At 43.0% G+C, this 27,992-nt stretch overlaps 1 protein-coding gene across 7 annotated transcripts; it reads right to left on the bottom strand.

The window, feature by feature from the left end:
• Positions 1-94: 94 nt before the first annotated feature.
• Positions 95-27,992, bottom strand: tle3b (TLE family member 3, transcriptional corepressor b). 7 transcript variants are annotated; one of them, XM_083900866.1, is made up of 20 exons: positions 27,887-27,992; positions 27,189-27,289; positions 26,915-26,978; positions 25,510-25,554; positions 19,526-19,588; positions 18,872-18,976; positions 13,144-13,348; positions 12,145-12,203; positions 9,556-9,678; positions 8,830-8,880; positions 8,301-8,456; positions 7,232-7,367; positions 6,721-6,893; positions 6,134-6,207; positions 5,762-6,011; positions 4,131-4,382; positions 3,902-4,045; positions 2,807-2,957; positions 1,045-1,121; positions 95-288 (listed from the first exon to the last, which is right to left on the bottom strand). In XM_083900866.1, the coding sequence occupies exons 1-20, from the start codon at positions 27,908-27,910 to the stop codon at positions 181-183; spliced, it is 2,361 nt and encodes a 786-aa protein (XP_083756992.1). In that variant the 5' UTR covers positions 27,911-27,992; the 3' UTR covers positions 95-180. The 7 variants fall into 7 exon arrangements, with proteins under 7 accessions (XP_083756992.1, XP_083756994.1, XP_083756996.1 ...); XM_083900868.1 differs by having other exon boundaries at positions 12,145-12,161; XM_083900870.1 differs by having other exon boundaries at positions 12,145-12,161; positions 18,902-18,976.

Below are 27,992 nucleotides of genomic sequence, written 5' to 3'. Positions count from 1 at the left end.
CTCAAAAGAAAAAAAAAAGAAGTTTACTCCTTTCCAGCGTAAGCATCCTCAGGCCAAGAGATCTGTTAATTTCCACCAGTTAATTTCCCTCCATTTGTCCTGTTGTACTCCACGTGTGGATGTCGGGGGGGTCGTCTCAGTAGAAGTGCTGAAGCAGAGCAGACGGACGTTACTTCCTCTTTAGTAGATGACCTCGTAGACGGTCGCTTTCTTGTCGCCAGATCCTGTCACGATGTATTTGTCGTCTGCCGAGATGTCGCAGCTCAGGACCGAGGAGGATTCCTTCGACTGGACGAGATAACGGAAGAAAAACAATGAATGAATGTTCCTATTATTCCTTGAATTGAGTGTTTTATTCTTTATCCCATTATTAATTTTAAGCCACATTCATAAAAATGAGGTGAAATAATTTTTATTTGGCAGAAATAGAAGATTAATTGTCTTTCCTTTAACCCCAGAATGCAACTTTTGGGTCAAACACAGGTGAGTTCAGCTGCATCTTTACCAATTAACGTTGCTACATTTTCCACACGCTGTACCTTTAAATTAGCTTAAACACTGTCAAATTCGGTCGATCCCAGTACAAGTGGAACAGAGACAGTGGAACGCGAGTCCAATTAGCTGGTGACAAATGCTGGGTGTCATGAGTTTCAAACACGGCCGGCAACTCCGGCGGATCAATTTAAGGTCAATATGTGGGGGCTGTGCGTTAAAGATAAACGACTGCACTATTGTTCAATTAGTTCATCAACTGGAAGTCTGCTGTAAAAATGAAAGAATAGCAAAAAAAGGTAACCTGTTTAAATGTATTTATAGTATATTATATATTCATTTATTTATTTAAAACAAAATACATTTATTTTGTTTCAGTCTCATTTCAGAAATAAGACTATACTGAGACGTGTTTTTTTGTCCCAACAATTATTATTCATTAAAATTAATTCCTCCCTTGTCTTCATTTAATATACTTCTTTTTACAACACAAACTCCAGTGTTCTTTTAATCCCAGATTGAACCCGTGTGTCTGTGTTCGTCTTGGTTTACCTGGAATATGCTGGCACCATAGGGAGTCCTCCATGCATTCAGCAGATTGTCCTTCCCTGTGCTCACAAACCATTTACCTACAAAAAAAACACACAAACGGGCATGTTGAGATCATTGTCGTCAGTATGTCCTCAAAGCACGTGAATTAATATCCCCATAAACACGACCCGATCCACCGCCAACTAAAACACCATCCTGTAATAACGTCATCATTGGCCATGAAAACCCTAATAGAATAAGATGCCGTTACATTAACGGCAACACAATAAAAAGCACATAATGAAGAAGATCCTCATTTGCACTCATAATTATTTAAATCACACTCGTATTAATTACCCAACTGACTAGTTGTTAATGATTTAATTAGTGACATCAAGTGCTCGGGAAACTGTGTGCAAGCACAATTTGAATTAACAAGTTGTGCAGAGGCACAGACCGCAGACAGAGCGGCGGAGGTTTGACGCAAAATGTTTCTCAAATAATTACTGACATTTCCGGTAAAAAATAAATAAAAAATTAAAGAAAATGTCTTCATCTGCCTCTGAGCCTTAAACCTGAAACCATCTGGTCTGAACGGACTAAACTGCACAAGAAGATAAATAATTCTCTAATTTGTGTGTTTGTAAAATAACAGCCTCCCTTTTCATTCATGTGTGTCATCCAGTGGAGAAAAAAGTCTGACTACAGAAACGAGAGTGTTCAGCCATAAACGGGAGCAACAGCTAGTACTCGTGTCAATGTTGATGATTAATCAAACGAATATTCAATTTTAAATGTATTCAGATTTAAATATTACAACCTTTCACAGCCGCTCAACACCTAACTATCACACCTAGGGGTGTCACCATTCTCCTTGATTCGATTTTCAATCTTTTTTCTCTCTCTTTTAGCACAGATGGCTTAGTCTAGTTTAATATAGGTTTTATGTCATGATAAAGCTAATGCTAAATGCTTAAATCCAGACTTTTCGACCACTGAATAAAGATACACGTCTGATGCTAAAAAACACATCTATAGAGCAAGTTATCGATTTAGCACATGTTGACTTTAGAGGACGTTTTGCTACAAATGAGGACGTAGGAGAGTTAACAGAGTTGTTTTTGTAGTTACATATACGTCCTTAATAGTGCTGGGCATGTTAGCACATTAGTGCGTTAATGTGCGTTAACGGCGTCACCGTTAACGCACATTAACACATCATGCAAGACTGACCTGGAAAAAGCCATGTGACGTCATGTTTACGTGCCATGCCACCGGAGTGAAGGCGTTTATTAAACGAAAAGAGCAGCGCTACAAATATCCAGCATACCTGTGTTTACTTTAGAGACTTATTTTAACAATCGGGAGTCATGTAAACGTGACATCACGCACGTCTTTTTCTGGTCAGTCATCATGCTTTAGCGTGCGTTATTGCTGACGCTGTTAACGCCGTTAGCCACCGTTGGCACGTTAACGCGCCCAGCACTAGTCCTTATACATAGTGTAGCAAAGCACAGGACAACGCTGCATGCACATGCTTACACACCAAACTTGAACCCTCAACAACATTTGTGAAATTAACATTTGCCACGGTTGCTATTGGTTGGCAGCATCACCAGGTTATCGGGAGAAGCTAACGTAGCTAAAGTAGTCGTGCTACAATGGTTGTAGCCATTGTAGCACGACTACATGGGTAAATCAGTCGAGATTGTGACACCAAATCTTGTAAGGCTCTTTCATGAGAAGAAAAGTGTTCGTTTAGGACCGTTTGTTTCACACTCACCACAATAGGCGAACTTGAGCGAGAGGACGCAGCTTTCGTGCAGGTGCAGCTGGTACTTGTCAGGCTTGGTGTGATGAAGCACCTCCACATTGCTGCTCTCCATGCCAACAGCCAGCCATTCTCCAGTGGGACAGTAGCCCAGTGAGAAGATCTGCAACAAGGAAACCGTGGAAGTGTTTTAATCTGATTATTTCACCACTTCAAACACAGTCTGGTTTATTTTCCCATCAACACCTGTGTTCTCTCGTTAACACAAGATAAACGTACACATTTTGGAGGATGTTGATTTTCACGTGTGGCCAGTGATATGAAACGAGGTTGAATTCTGAACTGTTTTTACAGTCACAGTTAAGAATATTTTATGACCTGAATTGAAACTCAAATACATCATTTACTTGGAGACACAGACTTCCACGTGCACCAACTGTTAAAGGCTCGGGGTGAAAAACATGTTTAAAGAGGATTTGGCTCAGCGAGAGCCAGTTTAACTGCAAACCAGAGGGGAAAAAGGATGTCATGTTTCTCTGGTACAAGGTAACCAAAACTGTTTTTTTCCCAAACCCTGAGGGAGGTAGATGAATACAGTTAAAATCTATTTGAAAATGTAAGCCCTTGTTTTATTTTTTTTGGTAGTTATTAAACTTGCCTTAATGTTCATCACCATAAAGAATTAATAAACAAAAGCTGAAGTGAAAATGTTGAAAAACAGGCTCGTTCTTTCCTGCTGTATCCAGTTTCAAAGAAAAAGGCAATGATTTACAATTAAAGTCAAAGAGTTGGGTTTCATTCAATGTTTATGTGAGCTTCAGAGGTTTGAGAAGTAGAAGTTTTCAGTGAACATTATGTTATTCAGAAAAGCCCTCTGGTTTGAGACGTTCAAACAAAGTTAAGCTTTTACAAATTTAAAGGCTGCCTCAGATTATTGGGTTTTTAAGATTCACGGAACACATTGTCCTGTATGACACTAATTCTTGAGCAAACACGCACCATTCTCCTCGACTACGTGTGTGGTGTGCTGGAGTTGCTAAAACCGGATTGAATGTGAGACGTTGCACTGTGAAGAACACACTGGTTCTCTGCAGGTTTGTCTCTTACCTGTGACGTGAAGTCGTGTTGCTGGAGCTGCCGTCCCTCCCTCAAGTCCCAGGAGCGGACGGTGTTGTCGAGCCCTCCGGTCCACAGTTTGGTCCCGTCGTGTGAGATATCGATGCAGCTGGCTCCATCTGTGTGGCCCTGGAACTGCCTGGAACCAAACAAGAACAGACATTGGGTCAGTAACGCGGCGCAGAGCCTTCCAAACTCACAACAATGAGCGTGCAAGCACTGACCTGACGAGGGTTTGGTTGTGGAGGTCCCACACGGCGATGTTTCCATCTGAGCAGCAGGAGAAGCAGACTTTTGCATCAGGGCTAATGGCCAGCGCGTAGCAGGCCGGAGCAGAGGAAGTGAGTTCGGCCTTTATGCGGGGGGTCTGTGAGGCCAGGTCCCAGATGGTCAGCGTGCTGGCCTCTCCACCCACTATTAGGGTGCGGCCATCAGGCAACAGCTTGCAGGAGCGGATGTAATTGTCTCTGTTCTATAGCAAAAACAAAAAGGAGAGCACTGTCAACAACGAGTTCATGTCAAATAGCTGCATTTAAAAAGAATCTTACAAACGACAACAAGTTTGGGAGAATCTGCAGAAGTTTTGGGGATACTGGTCCTAGAGTGGAGAAAAATCTCAAACCTTGCCTTTTCGTTGACAACAAATATGCAACTTTGGTAATACGATGATGTCATAGCCCCGGCTCTCTAACCTAACACTAATCCATGATAGATTAATGCACATGTCCCACATCTTCTTCTCTGTTTTTGGTGTAAATCTGTAGCAGCCTTACAGCGCCACATACAGGCCTGGTGTTCATACTACAGTTTATATAGTCATTATACAGCATGGTGTTGATGTCAATATGCTGATCAATATCCTGATCAGTATCCTGCCTCTTCCAGTTGGCTGAAGCACTTAGAACATTGTAAAAGGGTGAAATGGATGTCTTAACATTTTTTGTTAGATTTTGCATGGGTGTGTCAAATGTGTAAATATTAGGTTTTGTATGTGGTTATGAAATTATTCATGTTCTTATCTGTGCCAAGCTTTTTTTGGCCTAAAATAATGGGAAAAAAATATTACAAATAATAATTTGTAAATGAGTGTCTACATTAAACAAATAATGTATTGCATCAGATTGAATCATTAATCATAATAAAAATGTATCGTCCCCGAATCATATTATAGCCCATGTATATAGAAGTTTATGAAATCGTATAGCAGTATATTAGATATCCGGCACATCTTTGTATTGAAGTCAAAACCATCGACATCTAAACTGAGGAGGAGTTTTTCTTTTTAACAAGTGGAGTTTTTCCAACCGACTGTGTCATGTTATAGTGAAGATGTGAATGTCAGCTTTAACAAGAAACTCAGGGAGAGGAGGACGAGGGCTACAACTGCTGGCCAAGCTCCAAGAGAGCAGGAAGCTAGAGAGATCAATAGGACTGTGGATGCTCCGGCTGAATTAAAACAGCACCCTGATAGCTTTATAAGACCCAGTTGCACTCTGGACACACCTTAAGGCTGTTTGAGGTTATATGAGATGAGCAGCACGAAGCTGCAGTATCAAAATGAGAAATGGAGACAGTTGGGGAGGAAGTAATGAGCTGGGTAATGGCAGACTGGGTTGGCCAATCAGATCATCATTACTCAGCAGGGGTTTTTCCTCACTGAGGATTATTTCTGTGCGACAGTGAGACACTTTGTTGAATTATTTACATCCCTATCTGTCAGGGTTTGGAATAAGGCTACAGTTAATGCACAAGTAAACTGATCACAGTGACCTCATGAAAACGTTTAAAATTTCCTCTTCATGTCACTTGTGACAAACAACAACAACAACAACAACAACAACATCTAGTTACCAGGCAGTCGAGTTGGGACACCGGGCTCTTGCTGCCTGGTTGGCTGATGTCCCAGATCTTGACACAGCCCTTGCCACCGGTGTAGACGTGACGCGTAGGGTTGCTGATGGTGACGGCGCACACCACCTCTCCGTGGCTCAGTGTGTTGATCTGGCGAGCGTGCCGCGGGATGCCTGGACCGACCAGTGCATCTGGAGGGAAGGGCACGGGCTGCATCTGACCATCTGCACTGACGTGAAACGAATACGCTCTGCAGAAGACAGAGGTGGGGAAAGATGGACAGTTTAAGATTAAGTTAAGTAGTACGTTAAATATTTTCAGTTAAACACAGACCTCTTCCCCCCTGAAGGCAAATTAAACAGAAAAACTCACGGTTTTCCTCCAGAAATGGAAGTAAGGCTGGCAGGAAGGCCTGGAGCTCTCATGTGAGGATGGTCAAACCCCGCCTGCACAAGCAAACAGAGGGAAAGTGTCAATAACCTGTAAAGATGAACTACACTAAAGTAATGAAAACTATGCTTAACTTAAGCTGCAAACACCCCCGAAGAACCAACACTTCCAGGCACATCTCTTCAAATGGTCCCTTCAAATTCAACCTCAATGCAAAAGGGCAACCTTTACACAAGGCTCCAACATCCCGTTTACTAATGCTAATGAAAGCCCGGGAGACTTTCAAACACAGAGATGTGTTTTGCGGCCTGTCTTTGTACTCTCATTATGTACACACAACAAGCAGGGGGTAGCCAAGCAGAAATATTCACAATGAGTTATGGAAACACGGGCTGAATACTCAAGTCATTCTGCAGAGACTTCACAGGCTGCAGTTGTGTTGGGAGTCAAACACGTGCTTTTCAGTCTAATTTATGGAGGAAGAACATATATACTGAACGTATAAGAAGACTCCTTAAATAAACGCAAACTTCCATTCATACATTTCATGTAGAAGTGGGAATAATTACAATTGGTGAGCGTCCGTAGGCGGCAGCAGCAGCAGCACTCATCTGTGGTGAAATGAGACCTGGGTAAACACCAGGGCTGGTCAGGGATCCATTCATCTCATGATGGCCCATCATAGCAAACGGGGAAGCATAGGAACCACCAATGGAGAGGGGTGTACGCAGAGCAGGAGCAGCTAGGAAAAAGACAACAGTTTTCAGTCATTCTCAGAAAATCTGTAGAAGGAAGAAATGCTAACTTAATTATCTGAAGTAGTAAATAAGTTAATTACAATGAGTGGAAGGCTGCAACTAAACATTATTAAGTTTGTTTAAAGCTACGAAACTGAACAAGATCAGGTCCGATCAACCAAAGCTCCAGAGCAGCTACAAATTAACCTTGTGCTGAAGTAGTTTCAATCAATTTAATTTTGAATACTAGTTTTTTATTTAGTAATCTGGTCAATGAAATGCCACAAAGCAGAGAAAAAATATCCATTAAAATTTCCTAAAGCAAATTGTGCAATGAACCTACCTAATGCCTCCATACCAGGAGGTTTTCCCATCGTCAGCGGCCGTAGTCCTGGAGTGGTGCTGGTTCCTGGTGTCGGTGCCTCATTCCTTGGTGTAGGTGTGTTGGACTTCAGGCTAGGTGTGGATGACTTGTCATTCTGTAACAGAGAAGCTCTTCAACCTTTGTGCGCAACCTTGTTATTATCCTTTCACTGAAATACTTCCTCTCACTTTCAGTCACGCATACGTGAAAAAAAGTAACAGCATCCATGTCAGACGAGAAAAGAAAAAAGAAAAATTGCCACTGGCAGAAAAATCCAGAGTGACGATCTGAATGGACGGCTCAAGGTAATCCAATCTAACTCTGACACTTCATTACAGCTACGGAGAGAGAGAGAGTGTGTGTGTGTGTGTGTGGGGTAGAGCCATAAAGCTTTGCTTCTAAGTCAAGCATGTTAAGAGTGGCTAGATAAGCAAAATGATGACCCGACCACTTCTTTTACAATGAATCCACCTTATTCCTCTGCAGAACGAGTTAAAGAGGCAGGGCTTTCGCCGCGAGACACACAATAATTAGTGGGCGAGTCAAGCTGGGTGTCATGGGAGGTGAAGGGTGGTAAAATATACGATAAGTCTATCTGTATTTGTAGGGAAATAATAATATAAAACTAATGCATGAAGACTGTAGCAGCCTGGTTAGTAGAGGCTTCAATATTAGAGAAAATGGTGGACAGAGGGGCAGAGGGTGAGACAAAGCAAGGGAAGAAGACAGCAATTCCCTCGCTACTGTGTCTCTGGGTTATTTACAGCCTCGGGCTGAGGAAGAAATGACCATTTATTGGGTAAGCCATAAAGGAGATTGAAAGGACTGAGCCACAGGGTTTGATTTCCTGAGAGTGCATCCACCCTCTGCCCCTTAAAGCCCCTCATAGCAGCCAACTGCTAAGCCGCCTGCATATAAGTCCTTCACGCAGACACCCACTTCACTTGACAAATGCCCTTTGGTCTGTCACTTCACACATCACCCCCCTCTACTGTAACCTCCTTATTTCATCATCTCTCCAGTCTTTCAGCATGTCCCTCACACTCACGTGGGCGTGGTCCTTTGCTTTGGAGGATGGCGTGCTGCCCGAGGAGGCGACGGAGGCGGGGCTGTTGGGGGCGGCGTCCTTCTTCAGGACTCGTGATTTATCGAGGCCATTTTCCGGGGGGGAGTGAGCGGGGCTGACTCGAGGGGTGGCTGGATCCTACAGAGTTAAATGAAACAGACAGAGAGCAAGACTGAGCAAACAGACCAGAGGAAAGCCACTGGCATGTACATGTAGGTCAAACAAACTGGGGCCTCGTGTGCAAACACAGATAAATATACTCATGCGTGCTTGTACTCTCCCTCACATACATACACACACACTTTTCATTCACCTGTCACTCCCTTTCCTCTTTGTGTTCTTTGTCTTACGTTGCGCATGAATGGCTAAAGAAATACAGCAAGTAAGCACACACTCATGGCACACAACCAATATTGTGACAGACTTACAAATGACAAAGAGCTTTGTTTAGTTTCGACACAGCGTTCACACTGGAATGTGCCTGAACCGCTCAGTTTAAACCACGTCTTACCTCGTTGGAAACATCCACCACCAAGTCGTCACTTTTGTCTCCGTCGCTGTCCTGAAATGAAGGAGTGACAGACTCGGCTTAATGATGGTTTCACTAACAGCAAAACAATTACAGTCAAAGTGATCAAGAACAATCCAATGTTTTTACAATTTGAGGAAAATTAAAGACGGCATCAGATTAATCCATGTACTTTCTAACATGTCTGACAAATGTCATTTGAATTTGAAATACTGATAAACTGAAACTTGGAAATGTTTTTTCGTTACAGGTTTTCTTATTTCTCATAATTATATATACTTATAAGAAATTGTTTGTTTATTACCTTATTATTTCAGGTAATAAACAAAGAAAAACAAATAAAGTAATCTGGTAGTAATTAGAAGTAAAAATGGAGTCTTGGAGACTTGTGGTGGAGACTTGCTGATATCCAGAGCAATTTCTCATAAATATGTATATACATTTATCACATTATTCATTGTAATGTATACATTATTTGAATTAAAACTACATTAACAGTAATTGCAGCCTGGCATATCCATTTCCACTACACTTAGTGTCCCTGCTTTACTTACTTAGCTCATAGCCAAGTTCTGTTGCATTGTATTCACAGAGTTAATGCACGTTAAAATAATAAGAGAAAGAAGCTCAGAATCCAACCAACAGCTAATGTAAGTGGGCTTCAAACTCATGAATGACAACACTTGTAACACAGACACCAACACTCACATATCTGCTCATGTTGTCCTTGTCATCCACTTTACGTTTCTTGGAGTCGAGGCCGTAATCTGAAGAGCTGCGGTGCTTCTCACTTGCTGCTCTTAGGCTGTCTGAAGGCGACACCGAGTTATTCTGCCAACGACAACGACAAGACAAGACCACAGAGTCAGTCTCCGGTTACCCAAGTTGGTTGTACATTTGACTTAAGATATCCAGTAACACGTGAGGATATGCTTCATCTTCTATGAGCAAGAAAGGAAGCGAGATTCACCATTGTTGTAAATGCTATATTGCCCCATGTGAACCTATCATGGTTTTATAGGGAGTTACAAAAGACACAAATACATTAACTAATCTACAGATTATAACAATGCTAGGTGCCAAACCCTTAAAAAATAGTGCACTAAGGCCAGGATTTTCTCTTGTCAGAACAGTGACATTATTGACTGCAGCGCTAAACGTACACTGCTCCTGCACTGAACTGAACCGATTTAGGATAGACGGGACAGGAGACGAGTCTGGGACAGCTTAGCCTTTGCTGCTGCCACTGAGGCAATGAAGCAAGTAAGATGAGACAGAGACAGCCGAGGAAACCCACAATCGCACAAAAGACCACTAAAGACACAACAGCGACGGAAGACAAAAGCTCTCACTGCAAGGTGGTGCATAGGGCAGACGTGACATGACATCTCATCCCTGGTGCAAGATTAACAGCTCAAACCAAACACAACACACACACACACACGTGTGTTTGTTAAGTTCATACAAATGAAAAAACACAGTGCAACTGTACATCTGACTGCTGTGTGTGTGTCTCTGTGGCAGGTCAGTGATGAAACAGCAGAAAACACCTAACAAAAAAGTTCATGAAAATCAACTCGAATAAAGAAGAGGAAGGAAAGAAAGACACCACTGAGGGGGGGGGGGGTGACTGGACAAGAGTGCAATGTAAAGACACAAAGAGGGTGTTGCCAGCTGAGAAAAGAACCATGAAAGAGGCAGAGTGAGAAAATGAGAGAGAAAAAAAAGAGGAAGAAAGACAAGAGAGCAAAACAGGAAAGGGAACTTGGCAAGCAATGAGAGCGTAGCAGTGTGGCAATGAGTTCTCCCCACTAGTGGGAATGCCTGCAGAGGCTGGCACTCGCTCAGCAACCAGCTAACGGGGTTTTTGTAGTCTGGGCAGTGGTGTGGTGGGGTGGCCCTGCCAAACAACCCAACAGGCAGGGAAAAGGGCGGGGGGGGGGGGGGGGCTGAAGGCAAGCAAACCCAGAGGCCAGCCCACACTTTCAGGCAGCTCAACAAATCCTTGCCTTCATCAGAAAGAAAGATGTGGTGAAAGAGGGAGAAGCAAGATGTCTGACATTTTGGCTGCAAATGATGGAACGGGGTAAAAAAAAAAAAAAAAGCGAGACAGAGAAAGGTAACACGAGGTCTTATTCTACGCTGTCCTTTCACTCAGTTCTCTGGCTAAGCTGAGGAAAGTTGGAGAGCGACAATTAAAAAAAACACTGTGGTTGGCCACTTAATGGCGCACGCACACATACATTTATACCACCCCCTTCAGAAACTGCCACTGCCTTGGCCACAACTCGGAGAAAGACTTTTCCTGGAGGTTTCAGCCAACCAAGCAACTCTCTGCCATTTCCACATCCCTCCATCTAGTGTCAAAATATGGAAATGTTTTCAGACACTGTTGTGGAAAAGAAAAGCCACAAGCCACCAGTTATATTCTGGCTTGGTGTGAAGATGCTGCCTGACCTTATTGCAGCCCGTCTATCTATCTACGTATGTGAGCTTTGAATGACCGCTTAGACTCAATAACCCTGCACTTGCTCTCCAACTTTGGTATCAGATGACCTGAGACAACAGGACAGGAAGACTGTGCGTGTGAGTGCTCAGTGGAGAGGAGAGAGAGGGGGAGGTTGGTGAAGAGATTAGGTAAGGTAGAACTGGCAGCCATTCGTCAACATACGAGATGAGTTTGGGTTCCCTTCAGACCCGAGTGGGCTCATTCAGGACGACCAGTCAATGGGAACTCAATCTGGTCGAGCAGATCCAACAGAGCGTTACACTCCAGCTAACTGAGAGCTTTAAGCCAGTCCAATAAACAGGGACGTTAACATGAGAAGGGAGAGAGAGGGAGAAAGAGATAGGGATAGTGAGGGACAGAGGTGGACAGACGGAGTGAGATAAGAAGAGAGGAGAAACTACAGGTATCGGTAAAATAAAAAAGGGAAAGGCTGATAAAAGGAGATGAAAGGGAGTCAGGTATCGGGTACATGCAACAGTAAATCCCCTAAAGAGGTGAGCAAAGAAAAGGAGTCAAAGTCTTTTTTAATTGTGCTGAAATTAAAGGAGGTAGCTAACTCTTAATCCTCGCCCAGTGACTGGAATCATTTTCCACCTGGATTAGATGGCACTGGCTTATTTGGCCAGAGTTAATTATTTGATTTCAGTCAGCTTATACCCCCTAGAGTACAAAAATGTGAATGTTCTGAAGCAGAGAGCGTGAATTTCTACTGTACAGTGACCTGACGGCTGTGTAACGTGCACCCAAACAAGGTCAAGAGACACAAAGGAGACGGAGCGTCAACATACCGTGCTCGACTCACGTTCTTTCAGAGGAATGGCCAGAGGTGAGTGAAAGGATGAGGGGCCAGGAGAGAAAAAAAAAAGAAGCAAAACACAAATTATTATGGGTGTCACCACAGTGAATTAATCCAATTAGACAAAAATGTATACAATTAACACTTTGCTAAATCAACTTTCTCATACGTGCAGGTCAACATAATCCATGCCGTTACAACAATATTTCTATAACCAATTGTAGTGATGTTTAATAAATAAGTCTCTCTGTCCGTAACAATTAGTTTGATTGAGTCTGGGAAAGAACTGAGGGACATCTGGACCAGGTCCATGTTTTAATTATGCATCACATTTACAACTGGAGACCGACTCAAATGTCTTATTTTAGCTTATTGATGGAAACTGTCTACACCTGTTGATGGTGTATTGGCCTATATTTTAATTCTGGTATACTGAACATGTATTTTTAATTATCATTTATTATAAACATTCAGGTTTAATGAGTTAGAAGAAAAAAAGTCTGTTCAAGCTATTCATGGCTTATATATAAGCATGTATTAATCATTGATTGACGATACATACCTTCAATTGTAAAGAAAGATAAGGTTTTATTTTCATGGATTAGAACTTGTTTACTACACTTGTTTTTGATAAACAACTAATTTCCCACCAACAAGAGGAGCAAACAGTCCTCCGCTTTCTTCTCTGTGTTTGTTATGAAAACATGCTAATCCCCTACTTAGGCTGCTCCTATAAATTAGTTTCTGTTTACTGATATAGCACACACTCCCTTTTTTTATTTTCATGTGCAAACATATCCTGGATTGAGGCCAAAAAAATACCTATATAGAAATTTCAACACCCAGTAATAAATGCCAAAAAGAAAACCTCACAATGACATGTTTCTATGATAAACGCATCGGGCTGGTAAAACCTGTTCTTGGCAGTTACAATCACACATCAGCACTACAATGCTGCAGGCGGTTTTGTGTGGCTGGCTGTGCTCCTCACCTCGGTGCTCCAGGTCGTGGTGGTTCTTCTCATCCTTTACGGGCAGGTGGGCCTGGCTGCCAAGAGCTCCCAGAGCCAACAGGCCGGAGCCAGCACCTGTCACAGAGGGAAGGCCGGGTGGCTGCAGGCCTGAGGGGTGCGGGGGCAGCTGGACTGGGGGGCCGTGGGCTGCGTGAGAGAGGTGCTGAGCCTGGAGCTGCTGCTGCTGTAAACAAACACAGAGACAGGAGACAAGGCAGAGGACAAATGGGTCGGCTGGGAAGTGAATCCATGAATGACCGCACTCTACTTGTGCATTACAGCTGGCGTTGACAACATTTAGTTCAAGGCCAAACCATTTATGCATAATAGCAGAATGATGGTGGCTGCCAACATGCTGATCCAGCTCATTCACTGTCTGATGGGGAAAAAAACAGATTGTGCTCGTAGCTGTAGGAGCACAGTGTGGTTATCATCTGGTTCAGTGTGCTGGATAAGAGTAGAATAAACAGGACACATGTAATTATCATCATTATTTTCACTCTTCTCACACTCTGAAGGTCTTTAGTATTTGTCTTTGCATCATTAACCCAGAACAGACTAGGTATTGTGTCAGCATATGTGGCAGCAACATGTTAACATGAAATGTTTTGGCAGATTTTTCATATTTAACGCTGATAAAACAAAAATGTTTTTAATAACAAAACAAAAAAACCTTGAATGGTCACAGAATCTGAATGCACAGACTACGAGGTTGAAACTGCAACCGATTATTAAAACTACAAGGATTTGCACATGCGTGTGTTATTGTTGTGTCTATGAAAACACAGGCTACATGATCGTATTACAGAGACGGCTCTCTCTTCTTATTACACTTCATCTTCATCACAACACCACTGCACTTATCTGCTGCCTTTCTGCTTTACTTAGGGAACAACCATGTTTGACAACATGCGTCCTCTGGTCGTCAGCAGTGATTCAGAGCATTTCCCCCCCAAAAAACCACTGTGCTTCAATCATAGCTGGTGCAGTTTAGAAAATCAATAGGTCTAACATTTGAAAACCTCAAAACCTTCAACACTGTGGAAAACCAAGCAGCCATGCACAGTAAGCTCTCACACACACACACAGAGACACCTCCCAAGAGGCCATGAATATCTGTGAGAGGCAACCAGAGAGGAGTGAGTAGATAGACAGGAGTTAAATAGCCACTCAGGCAAGAGGGAAGTAAGTGCTTTAAAACAAGGTTAAATAACACTTAGCACATCCATCAACTGCCTCTCTAAAAAAGAAAAAAAAAACATATGATGATGGCTATTCTGCTTTCTAGATAGAACTTAAATAACCTCATCCATACATTCATTACATGTAATGGGGAAAAACTAGACAAGGTTATTTCTAGTGGCTTAGCACATTTAAAGGTTTATTTAGCAGCTAACCATTATTCTGTCAGCTCATTATGTATGCTTGGACCTGAAATCGCACGATGGATAAAAGCAACTCAGGGCCGGCATTGTTAATCGATATTGTACCGGTGCGCCCAGCAGCCTATTTGTTGTGGAAAGGGAAAAGCGAGTTAGAAAAAAAGAAAGAGAGAAAGGGGCAGCCAGAACAAGATGAGGGAGAGGCAGAATCAGAAAATAACAAGAGAATGAAAGAGAGCGCAAGCGAGGGATTGAAGCAGGGACGTCCCTATTGAGTGTGCCTAATGAGGAAAAGCGTGCAGGGATCATTATCAAGAAGCCTCATTAGCAAGCTATGGCTGAGGAGAGGAGCGAGGAGGGATGAGGAAAGAGCGGTGGGGGTGTAGTGGTAGGGAAAATTTTCAGAAAATAAATTGCTTCCAATCCAATATTCATGGATAAAGAGCTGGCTTCCTTTCACACTTATCTTTTTTCATTATGTGTAAATGCTGCTGCAGCTCAGGCAACTTCCACAGGAAACAGGCAATTAAAGTTAACTAGGCGAAGCTGGCTCCCTGCAGAACTGTACTGTCAGGTGGAACAAGCATCAACAGCAGCAGCACAATCCAGCTGGCAGACTGGCTTAATAAGTCTGGAAAAGATCGTTACGTTACCGACTTATCTTGTGTACTATAACAAATTTCCTTCAGTTGTCGCAAAAAAAAAAAAAAAGGAAAAGAATAGAATAGAAGCTCTGTTAAAAACAAGGCTGAATAATTAAAGCTGGGCAAGTGGAGCTTAACTGACAATATAACAAATGTTTCACTATAAACCAATATAATGGTTATGCACTTTAGACATAACAACATTGTTATAAATGTTTCACCTCTGATTTGTTTAATGTTTAAAACCACAATCAAACAGTGTCTTCAACTTCCACTCAAGAGCAAACATGAATTAGTAATAATCTGACATGGAATAGGATTGACACGTTTTTTTTTTTTTTTTTAGTTAGCCGTCAGTTTAAAGAAAAAACGTGACATCTGTGACAACCGAGCAAGATAAAGGACAAGATGCCAAATTAATGTTCAAACACACACAAGTGAGTCAAGCTCTGTTTCCAAAGACGTTTCCCCCTTCCACAAAGAAACATGTTAGATGGTCAGCAAGCATTTCAAACGACCACTTCTATATTTCTGTAAATGTCTCTGAACACTGACCATGAAGGCTGGATAGACACTATGATGTGGCTGCTGCTGCTGCTGCTGGTAAGTCAAAGGAGAGAGGGGAAAAGATTTAGCCAGGAATTACACATGCAAAAAGTAACATTTCTATCAGTTCATCTGCAGTTGCAATTTCCTCCCGGCAATCACATAATTGCTCTGTAAATGAAAATTAAAAGTGAAGAGTCAGTTGACATTTAGAGGAGGCGGAATCATAGATTTTTGGGGAAATTGGACTTTAAATGACTCATAATATACAATCAATGAGAAGAGCTGCACTTCCAGTTTCTGTTAGTCATGTGCCAGTATCCTGAAACAGACATTAACTGCTTGTAGCACATGTATGCAAAATAGTCCCGCAATTTGTCACAGGGGTCGCACTCAAATCAGATGGAAATATGACTTGAACATGCAAATCTTTCGACATAGGAGATAACTAAGCAAATGAGGCAAATGAGTGACACCAAAAAAAACAACCAGACAGTGTGGAAGTTGCGTTCCACAGATTAGCATTCACACAAGGGTTAGTGATAAGCAGCACGCCACCTGTAACTGACTCGTTAACCATTATCCAGGTACAACTCTGCTCAATGTGGAAATTATGGAAATAAGACCGCTCACACATAGTTTTTGCCAGTTTTCACCCTTTTTTTCCCAGGGTTATATGTCATGTGTTTTTGACTTTTAACTTTTTATTTTCTAGTTTCTCTCCGCTGATATTAACACTAACCGAAACCTGAAATGAAATGGTATTTAAATAAGTCGTGCAGATATTACAGAAGCATGATCAATGTCCAATAAAAAAATATGATTTAATTCAGAATATAACACATGAAGAGCTGGACAGACATTTTTTTGTTCAATTAGAAGACACAAGAATTACATCAGTTTCGGTTTTCATTAGTGCTGGGTTAACGGCGTTAACGCAAGCCAACGCATGACATGACCGACCAGAAAAAGACGCGCATGACGTCATGTTCACGTGCCGCAGTACCGGAGTCCAGGCACCGTTTACCAGTTAGCTCCGTTAGCTCATTTAGTGCCGTTCAGTCGAACTAGAGCGGTCTGTTTATTTATTACACAAGCAGCGCTACAAATAACCAGCGTGTGCCTCTGTTTTTATAGTTTAGCATTACTTTAAAGATTTATCATTTTAACAATCGGAAGTCACGTAAACATGACGTCACATGCGTCTTTTTCCAGTCAGTCGTCATGGAAGCGCGTCATGCGTTAACGTTGACCCTGCTAACTGCCGTTAACCGGCCCAGCACTAGTTTTCATATATTGGATCATATACGGTCACCCAGCGCTGCAGCTGATCCATGGTGGACAAACATCTATCATGGGATTTAGAGTTTGGCCAAAGAGTGTGTGTGCATCGACTGAATGCATTTTTTTCGTACATGTGTTGTAGTTATATCACTCAGACTTTGAAGACTAACCCCACGTGGAATCAATAACGTTGCCATGTCTTCACCACAGTAAGAATTAAAGTCAAATTACTTTTGCGTGTGTGTGTGTTATGTCTGGCCCTTCTTAACCTTAATGAGGGCTGCTCCTGTTGTAGACAGTCTCGCTGAGCCAGGTTAGAAAATAAAATAAATAAAACAAAAAAAAAAACGAAGGAGGAGGAAATGGGAAGTAATTACCTTGAAAACTGGCGGTTGTGAGCCTGGCTCATTTACCTTAATCGAATTTCAATATCCACCTCTCATTAGAGCTGACCCCCTACCACTGGGACAAGCTAACCACTAACTAAGCTCTGCTACAGAGAGCTAATCAAAAAGGGTCATTTATCCATCTGGATCCAAGCTGGCTGTTAAAAAACAGCTAGCTTTTCTTCTTAAATAAAAGCAGATGGAAGAATGCCGGAAAAAAAGGTAAATTTGGCCAGATGATTTTGTTTGGGCTCAGAGGTTTGGGTACAATTAAAAGGTCAATTACTAATTGTTAAAGCGCACTCTTTTCCTCTACTAAATTTTGGTTTGCCACAAACGGTCTCTCATAAAAGTGAACAATGAAAAAGGAAAATACATCTTATATTTAAAAGGGTGATGGGGTTAAAATACCAAGACACACTGCCACATACATGTCACATTACTCCGACCTTAATTATGTGCAGATGAGTGAAAGGAAACTCCAATTTAGTGGGGATATGGCCCACTAAACATCCCCGCGAAAAAAAAAAAAGGACCGCACCGCAGTTCAAAAAGTGACCATTACAACAAGAAAAATGGTCCTCGTCCTAGTTTGACACTAGCAGCTAGATAATTTAAACACAAAAGAAGTTGCACGACTACTTAAACTCTAGCTATGTCACAAATCATCATGGAGAAATAAAAAAAAAATACTCATTAGTTGGAATATAAGGAGACTTTAACAACACTTCTTTAGTGCAACCTAAATCTTTTATCAACAACACCTTACAATTGTCCAACAAATGCTCAGTACTTGCTAAGTCACAATGCTTGTTCTAACCCTAAGCTCCAATTTCCGTTGCCGTTGGGTCAGAGGTAGAGGTTGATGGCTGGAACCTTTTATCTAATTAAAGTGCAGCCAAAGTGAAATCTGAGAAACCCCATGATCTGCTCTGAGCCTGGTCTGCATTACTCTTTATCAGATGTTCTTTGACTCTGCCAGACAGCGAAAAAAAAAGAGAAAGAAATCAGAGCAGCGCTGCTGTTAGCGACTGCACCTTATGACCAACAATCAGTGAAATTACAGCAATGAATACAAACAGAGCACATTACAGACAGTGTCAACTCAAACAAAAAAACGCAATAAACCACTGGAGACAGGGGCAAATCTGTATGAGTGAAGAAGATATGGCTTTGCGAGTATGTATTCAGTCTTAACATTTAAATGTCAGAGAGGAGAAAGAAAATGGAAGCAGATTAATTCACTAAGGAGCTCATTTCCTTTTCACCCCCCCGTTTTCCTCCTGTATCTGTTATTCTTTCCCAGGTTGTCCCTGATATACAACACTTCAGCTGAAGCGTGTGATGGGAAGGAAACCTGTGTAATGTAGCATGCCTGAATAGCCTATACGCCAGTTTTTCTCTGTGCATGCAGTTTTGCCTCTGTCCTCAGGTCAAATGAAGAAAGAAGAGGGGGTATACACACAGTGAGAGGCAGATTGGGAAGTCCACGTACCCCGATGATAGCATTCAGCTCAGTCATTGTCACCTGCTTGGCTCGCTCAACAGCCTGAGCCACCTGCTGTTGGTGCTGAAAAACACATGAAAAAACACAACGATGAGATTCATCAAAGTCTAAAAACAGACCCTGAACCTGAGAGACAAATGAGTTCTATAATGCACAAGCGTCATTTGATCCTTTACGCAGGATCAAATGACTTTCCCCATCCTACTTAAAGTATTTAAATGAATGCTGTGTGTCATCTGTGTTACACAGAGCAATGGTGGTCAGGTTTGATTAAAAACCACCACATTATAAATCTGTTGTTGGGACAGGACAGCGAATTCAGGTTAATTTATTTTAAACTCTTTGTTCTCATTCAGAAAAACATGTAGATTTGACTGAACAAACACTTCCACTTTAGTCTATGTTTACATCTATCTACAGATTGTTAAATAAGGAGGAGAAAGAGCAGGAGCAGGGTGTGGGTGATTCAATAATTAACATCTTTACTTAGTGAGGCTGCCTTGCCACTCAATTCTGTTTCCTTCTTAAGATCAATGCAACGGTCTTTGACGGGGTCTCGGCACAATATCCACTCACGAGCGAACAACACAAGTTACTAAGGTTGAGACTCACCTCTTGTGACAAGAACGGCATGATCTGAGCCAGAATTGCGTTGAGACGTTTAGCAATCTCAGTCTGCAGGAGAAGAGAGACAACATTAGAATAACACTCTTCCAGGATATGAAAAGCCAAAGGCAACACCATAATTAATCCATTAACATGCCTACAGTATAATAAAAAAAAATGGGTGTGCATTTGCACACGCACACACAGTTAGTGTCCATCTGCATACACCACATATTTCTTAACTAAATTGGGACTGCCTTAAAACAAATTTACTTGCCCCACCCCCGCGTTCCATTAGGCCTTATTTCATTAAGAGGCTGAAATATGCTAATACCATCTGGCTGGAGAGACCCTAATGAGGGCCATACTTCATAATTACAGCCCATAGAGAGCAGTGTGGGGAATGCTGAAGCAGACAGGTTAACTCTCTGGCCCTATCTATCAGAGCCATCTTCGGTATCGACCACGCAATATTAGCTGGGAGAGTAAGACGATACTGCAGGGCTCGACAAAACGTAGAGAGCACTTTACAGTGCTCGATTTGGACAAATGGATGTGCCGTGCTGCACCAATACTGCACTTGAATGTCCCAAGACATTTTGCCCCAAAACCCATTTCCTTTTGTAAAACCTGTACTCTCGACAGAGACAGGAGGCGCAGAAGGAGGCGGAGAATGAGGGGAACACAAAAGTAAAAAAAGCAGGATAAAGGAGAAGGTGTGTGTGGGGGGGGGTGGGGGTTTGGTGGCGGTGATGAATGGTGGAGTGAAACCCTATGATTTGACACTAAGGTAATGTGGTTTGACTGGACTGAGGGAGGTGAACTAATTGATTCGGAGAGATTAGGAGTGGGGGCCCAGCAGGTGTGTGTGGGGTGAAGAGGTCTTTCCCGCCATTTTATACATGCCTGCATTCCACTCATATTCTTCCTTAACCTTGTTTGAATGTGAAAGGGGGAGGGGGGGAAGGGAGGGAGGGAGGAGGAAGAAGAAAGGGAGAAGGGACGGGGGTGCCAGTAGCCTTTTGCTCAACCTCTGTCACTCTTTCCATTCTGGAGGAGGTGAAGCAGGAAAAGAAGGAAAGAAGAGGGGGGACAGATCTTTACTGGGCCTGTCAGAAATGATCTTGCAACCCCTTGTCTGACCTTAGACACACTGCTCTCCCTCCACAGCCAGCCTTCACCCTCCTTACTCCTCCAACCGCTTCTTCACACCCCTTCATGCTAATCTCCCCAACTCTCCTCCGTGCCCTCCCTCCTTCCTCTTCCTCTCTCATCTTCCCCCTCTTTTGTTGCTGGGGCAACGCTATCTGGCACGGCTGATCGTTATGTAAATTGGTTTGGGGGCCCTGACCAGAACAGCCTGTAAAATCATATTAGGCGCAGCACAGAGGCAGGTCATTAAATTGAATTTTCGGCCTGTCGATCTGATCGGCACGGGAAATTAATGAGGGATAACTGGGAGTGGGGACGAGGCAGCACAGCGAGGGGGTAGAGAGAGCGACGGAGAGAGAGAGAGAGAGAGAGAGAGCCTCTATGGAGACTCATAAACCATCATCATTAGCGGGGGCTGAATACAATGCCACACAGTAGGATTAGATTGTTTCAGTATCACACCACTTCTCTGGAAATGGCTGCAAGGGGAGCAACATGGGGTTTGTAGAAAACAGTGGTGTACCGATACATTAGAGCTACATCACAAACCCTCGCCACAAACTGATTTACAAAGAAAAGCCATCAATTTGTTCACAGCAAATCATCAGTCCACAGCCAAAACTAAGCCAAAAATACTTATGGATGCAGGTGCACGGTGCTATAAACACACGGGCTCCTGTCAGCGGTTCATTCTGAACAGCTAAGTGGAACGCCAGGTGTTTGAAGAACTTGAGGACATGCCAAGTTGTGTTTGGGGTTTTTTAAGGTTAAACGTTAACATACTCTTTCAAATTTTCCTCAGAGTTAAATTAATACCTTGATGCCGGGAAGTAAGACAATAGAGCAGACTTCCTCTTTGAGCTCTAATTATTACAATGCTGATGTTGGACATTTTGCCTGTCATTTCTCAGCGACAATTTGAGAGAGGGCAAAGATGACTCACGCATCAATCCCAGACACGGGCTGCAAAACACAGTGCAACTGAATCATTGGCTTCATCAGCCACATCTTGTCCTTCCCTTTCAAATGAAGTCGCTTGACTCTGTTCACACATGTTAGAGAGGGCAAATGGCTTATTTAAGCGACTTTTTGACAGCCATTTTGAAGGGGGAAAAGTACTGATAACACATCACATCCGATGACTCGCGGCACTCTTAAGTGTCTGCCACTTTACTTTGGAGGCACTATTTTTCACGGTGCTTTTAGTGCGGAGACAGGCACTGGAAAGAGTTTATTGACACTTAAAACCACTGAAAACAGAGGCCTTTTGAGTCAGCAGAAGCTTTTCACTGCAGCGCCACAATTGCAGGTACTCAGGGTTGTCTAGTAGCACCAGAGCTTGGAGAGGCTATGGTGCACTGAAAGCCATTTGTCTGTTTGTCACTCCAGGCATTAGCCCCCAAGTGAAGAGCAGAGTCTCTGATGAGGATTCAATTGGTGAGGAAAACAAGTGGCATATGATGGGAGGAGGGCAGAGATGGGTGTTTGGGAATTATCTTCTCAGCCTGAGTAGAGGAAGAAAGAGGCACTTAGAGGTAACTTGTTCATTACAAATGCATGAAGATTCATTTGCATGTGTGTGTCATTCAATTTTGAGTGTATACACTAGAAAATGAAGTGACATTCCTTACTGCAGGGGGGAGAATATGGAAATTGGCTTTTTTTTCCCCAAAAGATTACATTCAATTTCGCTAGAGTTCAAATCTTCATGACGGAGGCAATATTTCCTATTTTGAATTATGTAGTTAATATGTGCTGCCAAACAGCACACACGTGTATTTACTCCCATTTGACAACATCAACACTGAAACACAAAGCCATCATCAGTTGGTCGACTCCACACACACACACACACAGACACTAATTGTGTAGCTCTGTTCTACCAGCAATTCTAGACTGGCTATCATAATAAAGCCCGTCTCACAGCCTCCAGTGCCCTCCTCAACCTCCCTTGAGAGACTGTGTGTGTTCTCATAGTCAGTTTGTTTTGGCTTAGAGAGAGGTCGGCCATCATCACCTTGGCAAACAATTCCAGGAATCCTGTATAAATTATTCATTTGCACAAGCTCTCTTTCTCTCCCTCCTCCTGTTCCCCCTTTCATCATCTTCCTCCATCCAGGAACAGACATGACTCTCTTTGGTAAAGCACTTTCTCAGTTTTCCTCATTCACTCAACAATTGAGGAATTTGGGTACAACTGATTGACAAAATGGTCACGAAAAGATAAGGAGCTAAATTTAAAATTGAGGAATATGATGTGTTTATCTTTTTATGTCCATGTTCCAATTTATTAAGACAGAGATGAAATTAAAATGTAGCCAAACGCACAAGAGATAAACAAGGGCTGCAAACGGAGAACAGAGGTAGTGAAAAACAAAGCAATACCCACCACACCCCACCACAAAGTCAGCAGGGCACGTTGCTGAGGCAGCCTAATGAGCTGCGCTAATTAAAATCACTTATTGACAGCAACTGAGGGTGATTACCTCCACCCTGCACTCTTTGCCATCATAAGAGACACTGTCAGAACAAATTACCCCCCAGCAGCCACACTGATCCCTTAGCTAGCAACCATTCAGATCAGCAGGAAGCTGCGTCTGTCGGAAGTTGAATTACAGTGTTTGTGTAAAGGCACAATTGGCGTTACCGTGTGGGGGCTGCGAGTGTCTATTTATGCATGCATATGCGAGTTTGTGTTCGTTCTCTTGCTTTTCAATCGAGCTTTGTAGCAATAATGACGCAAACTGAGTTTATTCCATCTTTTTTCCCCACACCATGATAAATCTTCAACAGAAGCAGAGTAATATGCCTACTTGCATCCAATAATCCAGCCTCCCGCCTCTCCTTCCAATAACGGGGAGGGCTAAAGGCTGTCTGTTTACCTCTGGCTGATGTCATCACAAACACTCATCCACCAGGGAGGGAGAGGGGAGAGAGGAAGGGAGGTGGCAGGAATCATGCATTATTCACAGTCCACCATCGACTTCACCGGGTTTATTGATAAACAAAGAAGATGCACAGGAGAGGACCAGTCGATTAACCCATTTACCCCGAGGCCACACTCTCTCCTGTCTCAATTCCTCTTTTTGCTAGCTTTTTTTCCCGTCTACTGCCACCGGCATCAACACAACAACAACCAGCTCCACCTCCACCCCCCACACCGCTTCAGCCTCCTCGTTGGTGCCCGACAGAAAACGCTCAAGAACAGGTAGGGAGGTGAGGCGAGGAGGGCTTCCTGATAAACAGAAAACACACCTACTTAGCACCCATAGCAGCAACACAGAGCTACAATGTGCCTACAAATACTATCTACACCTGATGAATAGTGCAGTGTGCTGCTGTTCCAACTGGGCTCCCTCCCACTGAAGCCATTAACCTTCTGGATCTAAGGGGCCATGAAGCCTCTATCCCTCCTCTCTGTCTTTCGCCCCTCTCCGACAGACCCCCACTCTCATACATCATATCAAATGGCTAATGACACAAGGGCTATCATTCACATCACTTTGTTGGGGTGGTGGGAGGGGAAATAATGAAAAGACATGAGGGTACAAAGGAGGTGGGACAGGAGAATTGAGGAGGTAGAGATGAGAATAGAATCTGAAGAGAGAGAAACTGAAAACAAAAACATGACAAAAAATAAGAGGGGCCCCGTGAGACCATGTTATCATTTTTCTTATGTTGTTTTTGAGTCAACCAAATAAAAGACAATGCTGTGAAAATGTATGCAAAAATAAAAACAGATTGTACTAGTGTGGAAGAACCTACAGTTAGTGGCCGCTCTTATTTCCAGCATTGAGTTGGAAGAGGAACGCGCCCTCAAGTCAAAATTCCAACATAGGATTTCAAGATGGCTGCCACCCGTACAACCACTACTACTTGTACTTTTAATAGCACTTCTGTGTTAGTTGTTTAACAGCAAAGCTGTCGTACACATAGTGCTGTTCAATTTGTATCCGTGGACATATTGCTACACCGTTTGTCTGTGCCGTAAACTGCATAAGGCGTTTTTAACTGGCTGGTATTGCTAACAACGGCTAGCCCGGGATGCGTTTACGTCCATGGGTCTTCCCGACCTCTCTCTCTCGAGAATGGTCACTCCGAGTCCTGATGTAAATGGCATGCAGCATTAAACCAGCTAAGTATTGAGGGCTGGTTTCCACGGACACTAGACATGACAGGCCACAAGTGACTGGAGGCAAAGCAACAAATAAGGCTGATGTGAAACATGGCCACTATTTTGCCAGCTTAGAAGATTATAATAAACCACCTCCATCCACCCACCCCCATGCCTCCAGTCAACTGAAACTCTTGCTCCTTGGGTGGTGGAGAGGTATTTCTGCCCTGTTCATCAGTACAAGTCTTTCTACTGCAGCATGATGCCCAGTGCTGGGTGGCAGCTGAACTAATGAGCTTTTAGTCCAGCTGGCAATGGTGAGACAGACAGAATGGTGCAGGCATGTGTATATACACACACACACACACACACACATGCGCACGCACTCTCTCACACACACACACACACACACACACAGAAGGACAATCCACACAAAAACATTCTGTCAAGACTGTCTGCCAAATACTTCACTTTAATCTTATCAAACCATCCCCATCAGGCATTGTGCCCTTCGTGTTGTTTAGCCTGTCAGCATTTTCACAACAGGAAGCCAGTATACGCCTCCTGAAGGCATTTAAGGATGAAGGCAGAAACTAAGGTCAGGTATGTGTGTGTATGTGTATGTGTGTGTGCGTGTTAGGAGGTGTGTTTATATTCTTCAATCACTGGGGGGGAACCACAGTGTTATGACTATACACAGACTATCTCTGATATGGCTACATACCTGTTTGTGCATTTCAATGTTGAGGCCATAGGACATCTCATAGTACTGAAAAAGAAGAGGAGAAAAAGTTATTTAAAAGAAAAAACAAAAAAAAAGGCAAGTTGTATCCTCCATGATACACTGTATGAAAAATAGGGATCCTGAGATACTCCTGCTCTCACTATATCAACAATGCTCTAAAAACTGTTTAACACAGACAATGAAAAAAGCAGCCGAGTACATGTTGCAGCACAGGCGTGAACAATTAGAAACACGTTGAGATTTCCATGTACAGCCACAACAGACACATCACTGACTACATTTACTTCCACCAGGAAGTGCCAGCTTTTGGGCACAGACGCCGCCTATGGCTTCAAAAACCGAAGCAGTAAGCCAATGCCATCACTGAAAACAACATTATCAGCTGTTAAGTGCCAAAAGATGGTGAGCCCACCAACAGATGCAAACTAAGACCTAATAGCTTGTCAGTCTTGTTTATCATGCGTAGTTAACAGTTTCCATTTATTGCAGCTACTCCCACCATCTTCTGCTTTCTCACAGGAAAAAATAATATTTAACAAATGTACTGCTGCGTTTAGTTAAAGTAATTCCTCGCATGTACAAACAAGATAAGCACTCACATACACAAACCACGAGTGAGGCCTCAGTCACATCAACTGTCAGATAAAGACTGATCTTACTCCGTGCACACAGTGCAGCTTTTCCTGAATTATAAATAACCTTTGAAGTTGCCTTCTTTCACTGCACAGACACAGATTTGATCGTCTCCATCTGATTATCGAGGAGCTCTGAACTGAACGTAATATGATTTAATTGCAGTTTTGGAACCGTTTCACATTTAACCTGTCACTCTGCTTTGATAGAAATCAAATACCTATCAAGAGAAATGCCTGAGCCAACAAGCGGTGTATTATGTTTATGGTTAGAGAAAAAGACACAAAGTCACCCAATATCTCAGAAACCCCCCGGTGAGTCTTAAATGTCGGAACGACCCAATGGTTCACCTTGAGAGAGAGAAATAAAAGAGTACAGGAAACCCTCTGATTCATGCACAAAGCCAGCAGACCAGTCATTAACCCCCAGTGGGTCATGTTGGGTGTGTTAGGGAGGGGTGGTGGAGGGTCATAAAGAGGGTCCTAGAGCCACAGGGGGGGTCGTCACACTGCACAATCAATAGTTGGACATTTGACCCTGCTAGAATTTCTACTGCCTCTCCACACACCCCCACCCTGCACCTCCTTATCCAATGAGAACACGGGCGTGAGTCAACACCACCAAGCACGAACAAATGCTAACGTGGCCTTTGCAAAACACAAGAGCTGCACCACCTGTGACTGCTCACCTGAGGCAAAAGGGAGGGTATGATATTAAATCAGATTAGCAGTTTTATGATGGTTGCGCTTACCATGACATAATGACGCTGCATCTCTGTCTTTTCATTGGCCAGTTTATCGTACTCCACTTTAAGACTAAGACAGGGGGGGAAGAAAGAGGGTTTGATTAGTGATGAGAGTTTTAACACGTCGATTCAAGTGTGCAACAAAAACAAACAATAGCTCATGTGTTGCATCAGTGCAGACTTGAGAATGAAGCTACAAAGATGGAACCCAACAGAGGCATCTTCCGCTTTCTATTCTTTCCAGGAAGCCAGGGTTTTTTTACAGTAGGTGGGCCATTACCTGTGGTACTGGGCCTGCAGGAACTGAAATTCATCTTTGATCCTGTCGCACGACTCTGCCACGGTGAACTTGAAGCCAGGCTGCCCTGGCTGATGGGGTGCCTGAAAAGTACAAGGATAGACACGTTAAAAAACACCACCATCACAGCCAAGACAATAGAGTCGTCTCTCACTCTCTTGCCACTTCCTCCTCCTCTTTCCTAATAAACTGTTTTGTTTTTTTTCTTCTTCTTCGTGGTTTGTCCTCACATTTCCCCAGAGCCCTGATTACAGAACACAACCACTTTCGCTCAACAGCATGTGAAAAGACTGAGGATCCTTCTATCCGTGATTAAAGTAATGTAAACAGTGGATGGTAAGGGGGGAACATTTAAAATCAAACACAACGTTGTTGTGATATACCAGTGCGAGCTGCCCCAACACACACGGCCAACCTTTCAGCAGTATACACAGCAAGTGTGACATAAAAAACTGAGGAAAATAAGTCATTTCAAAGCAGGAGGTGATCATCCGTTGCCTTGTGTTCGACCAAAACCTTTGATCGTGTTGCCAATAAACATGATCTTCTGTCAAAGTGAAGCACAGACCATAAATAGTAAGGTGTGCATCAGCAACTACACTCTGACACGCTAATTAGGCTATTTTGAAGGGCGGTGCAGTTGCATCAATTTACAAACAGTCACAAAGACAGCTACTTACCGGATGCCGGCCTTGTGGATACATGTCGAGACCTTTACACAAGGGAATCTGTGTGGTTTCTCTCGTTCTCTCTGTAGTACCAGTGAAGGTGCGGCAAATCACCGCC

Source organism: Microchirus variegatus (genome assembly GCF_963457635.1).
Source record: "Microchirus variegatus genome assembly, chromosome: 14".
In the NCBI taxonomy this organism is placed as follows: Eukaryota; Metazoa; Chordata; class Actinopteri; order Pleuronectiformes; family Soleidae; genus Microchirus; species Microchirus variegatus.
This window is presented reverse-complemented; position numbering and strand designations above follow the sequence as displayed.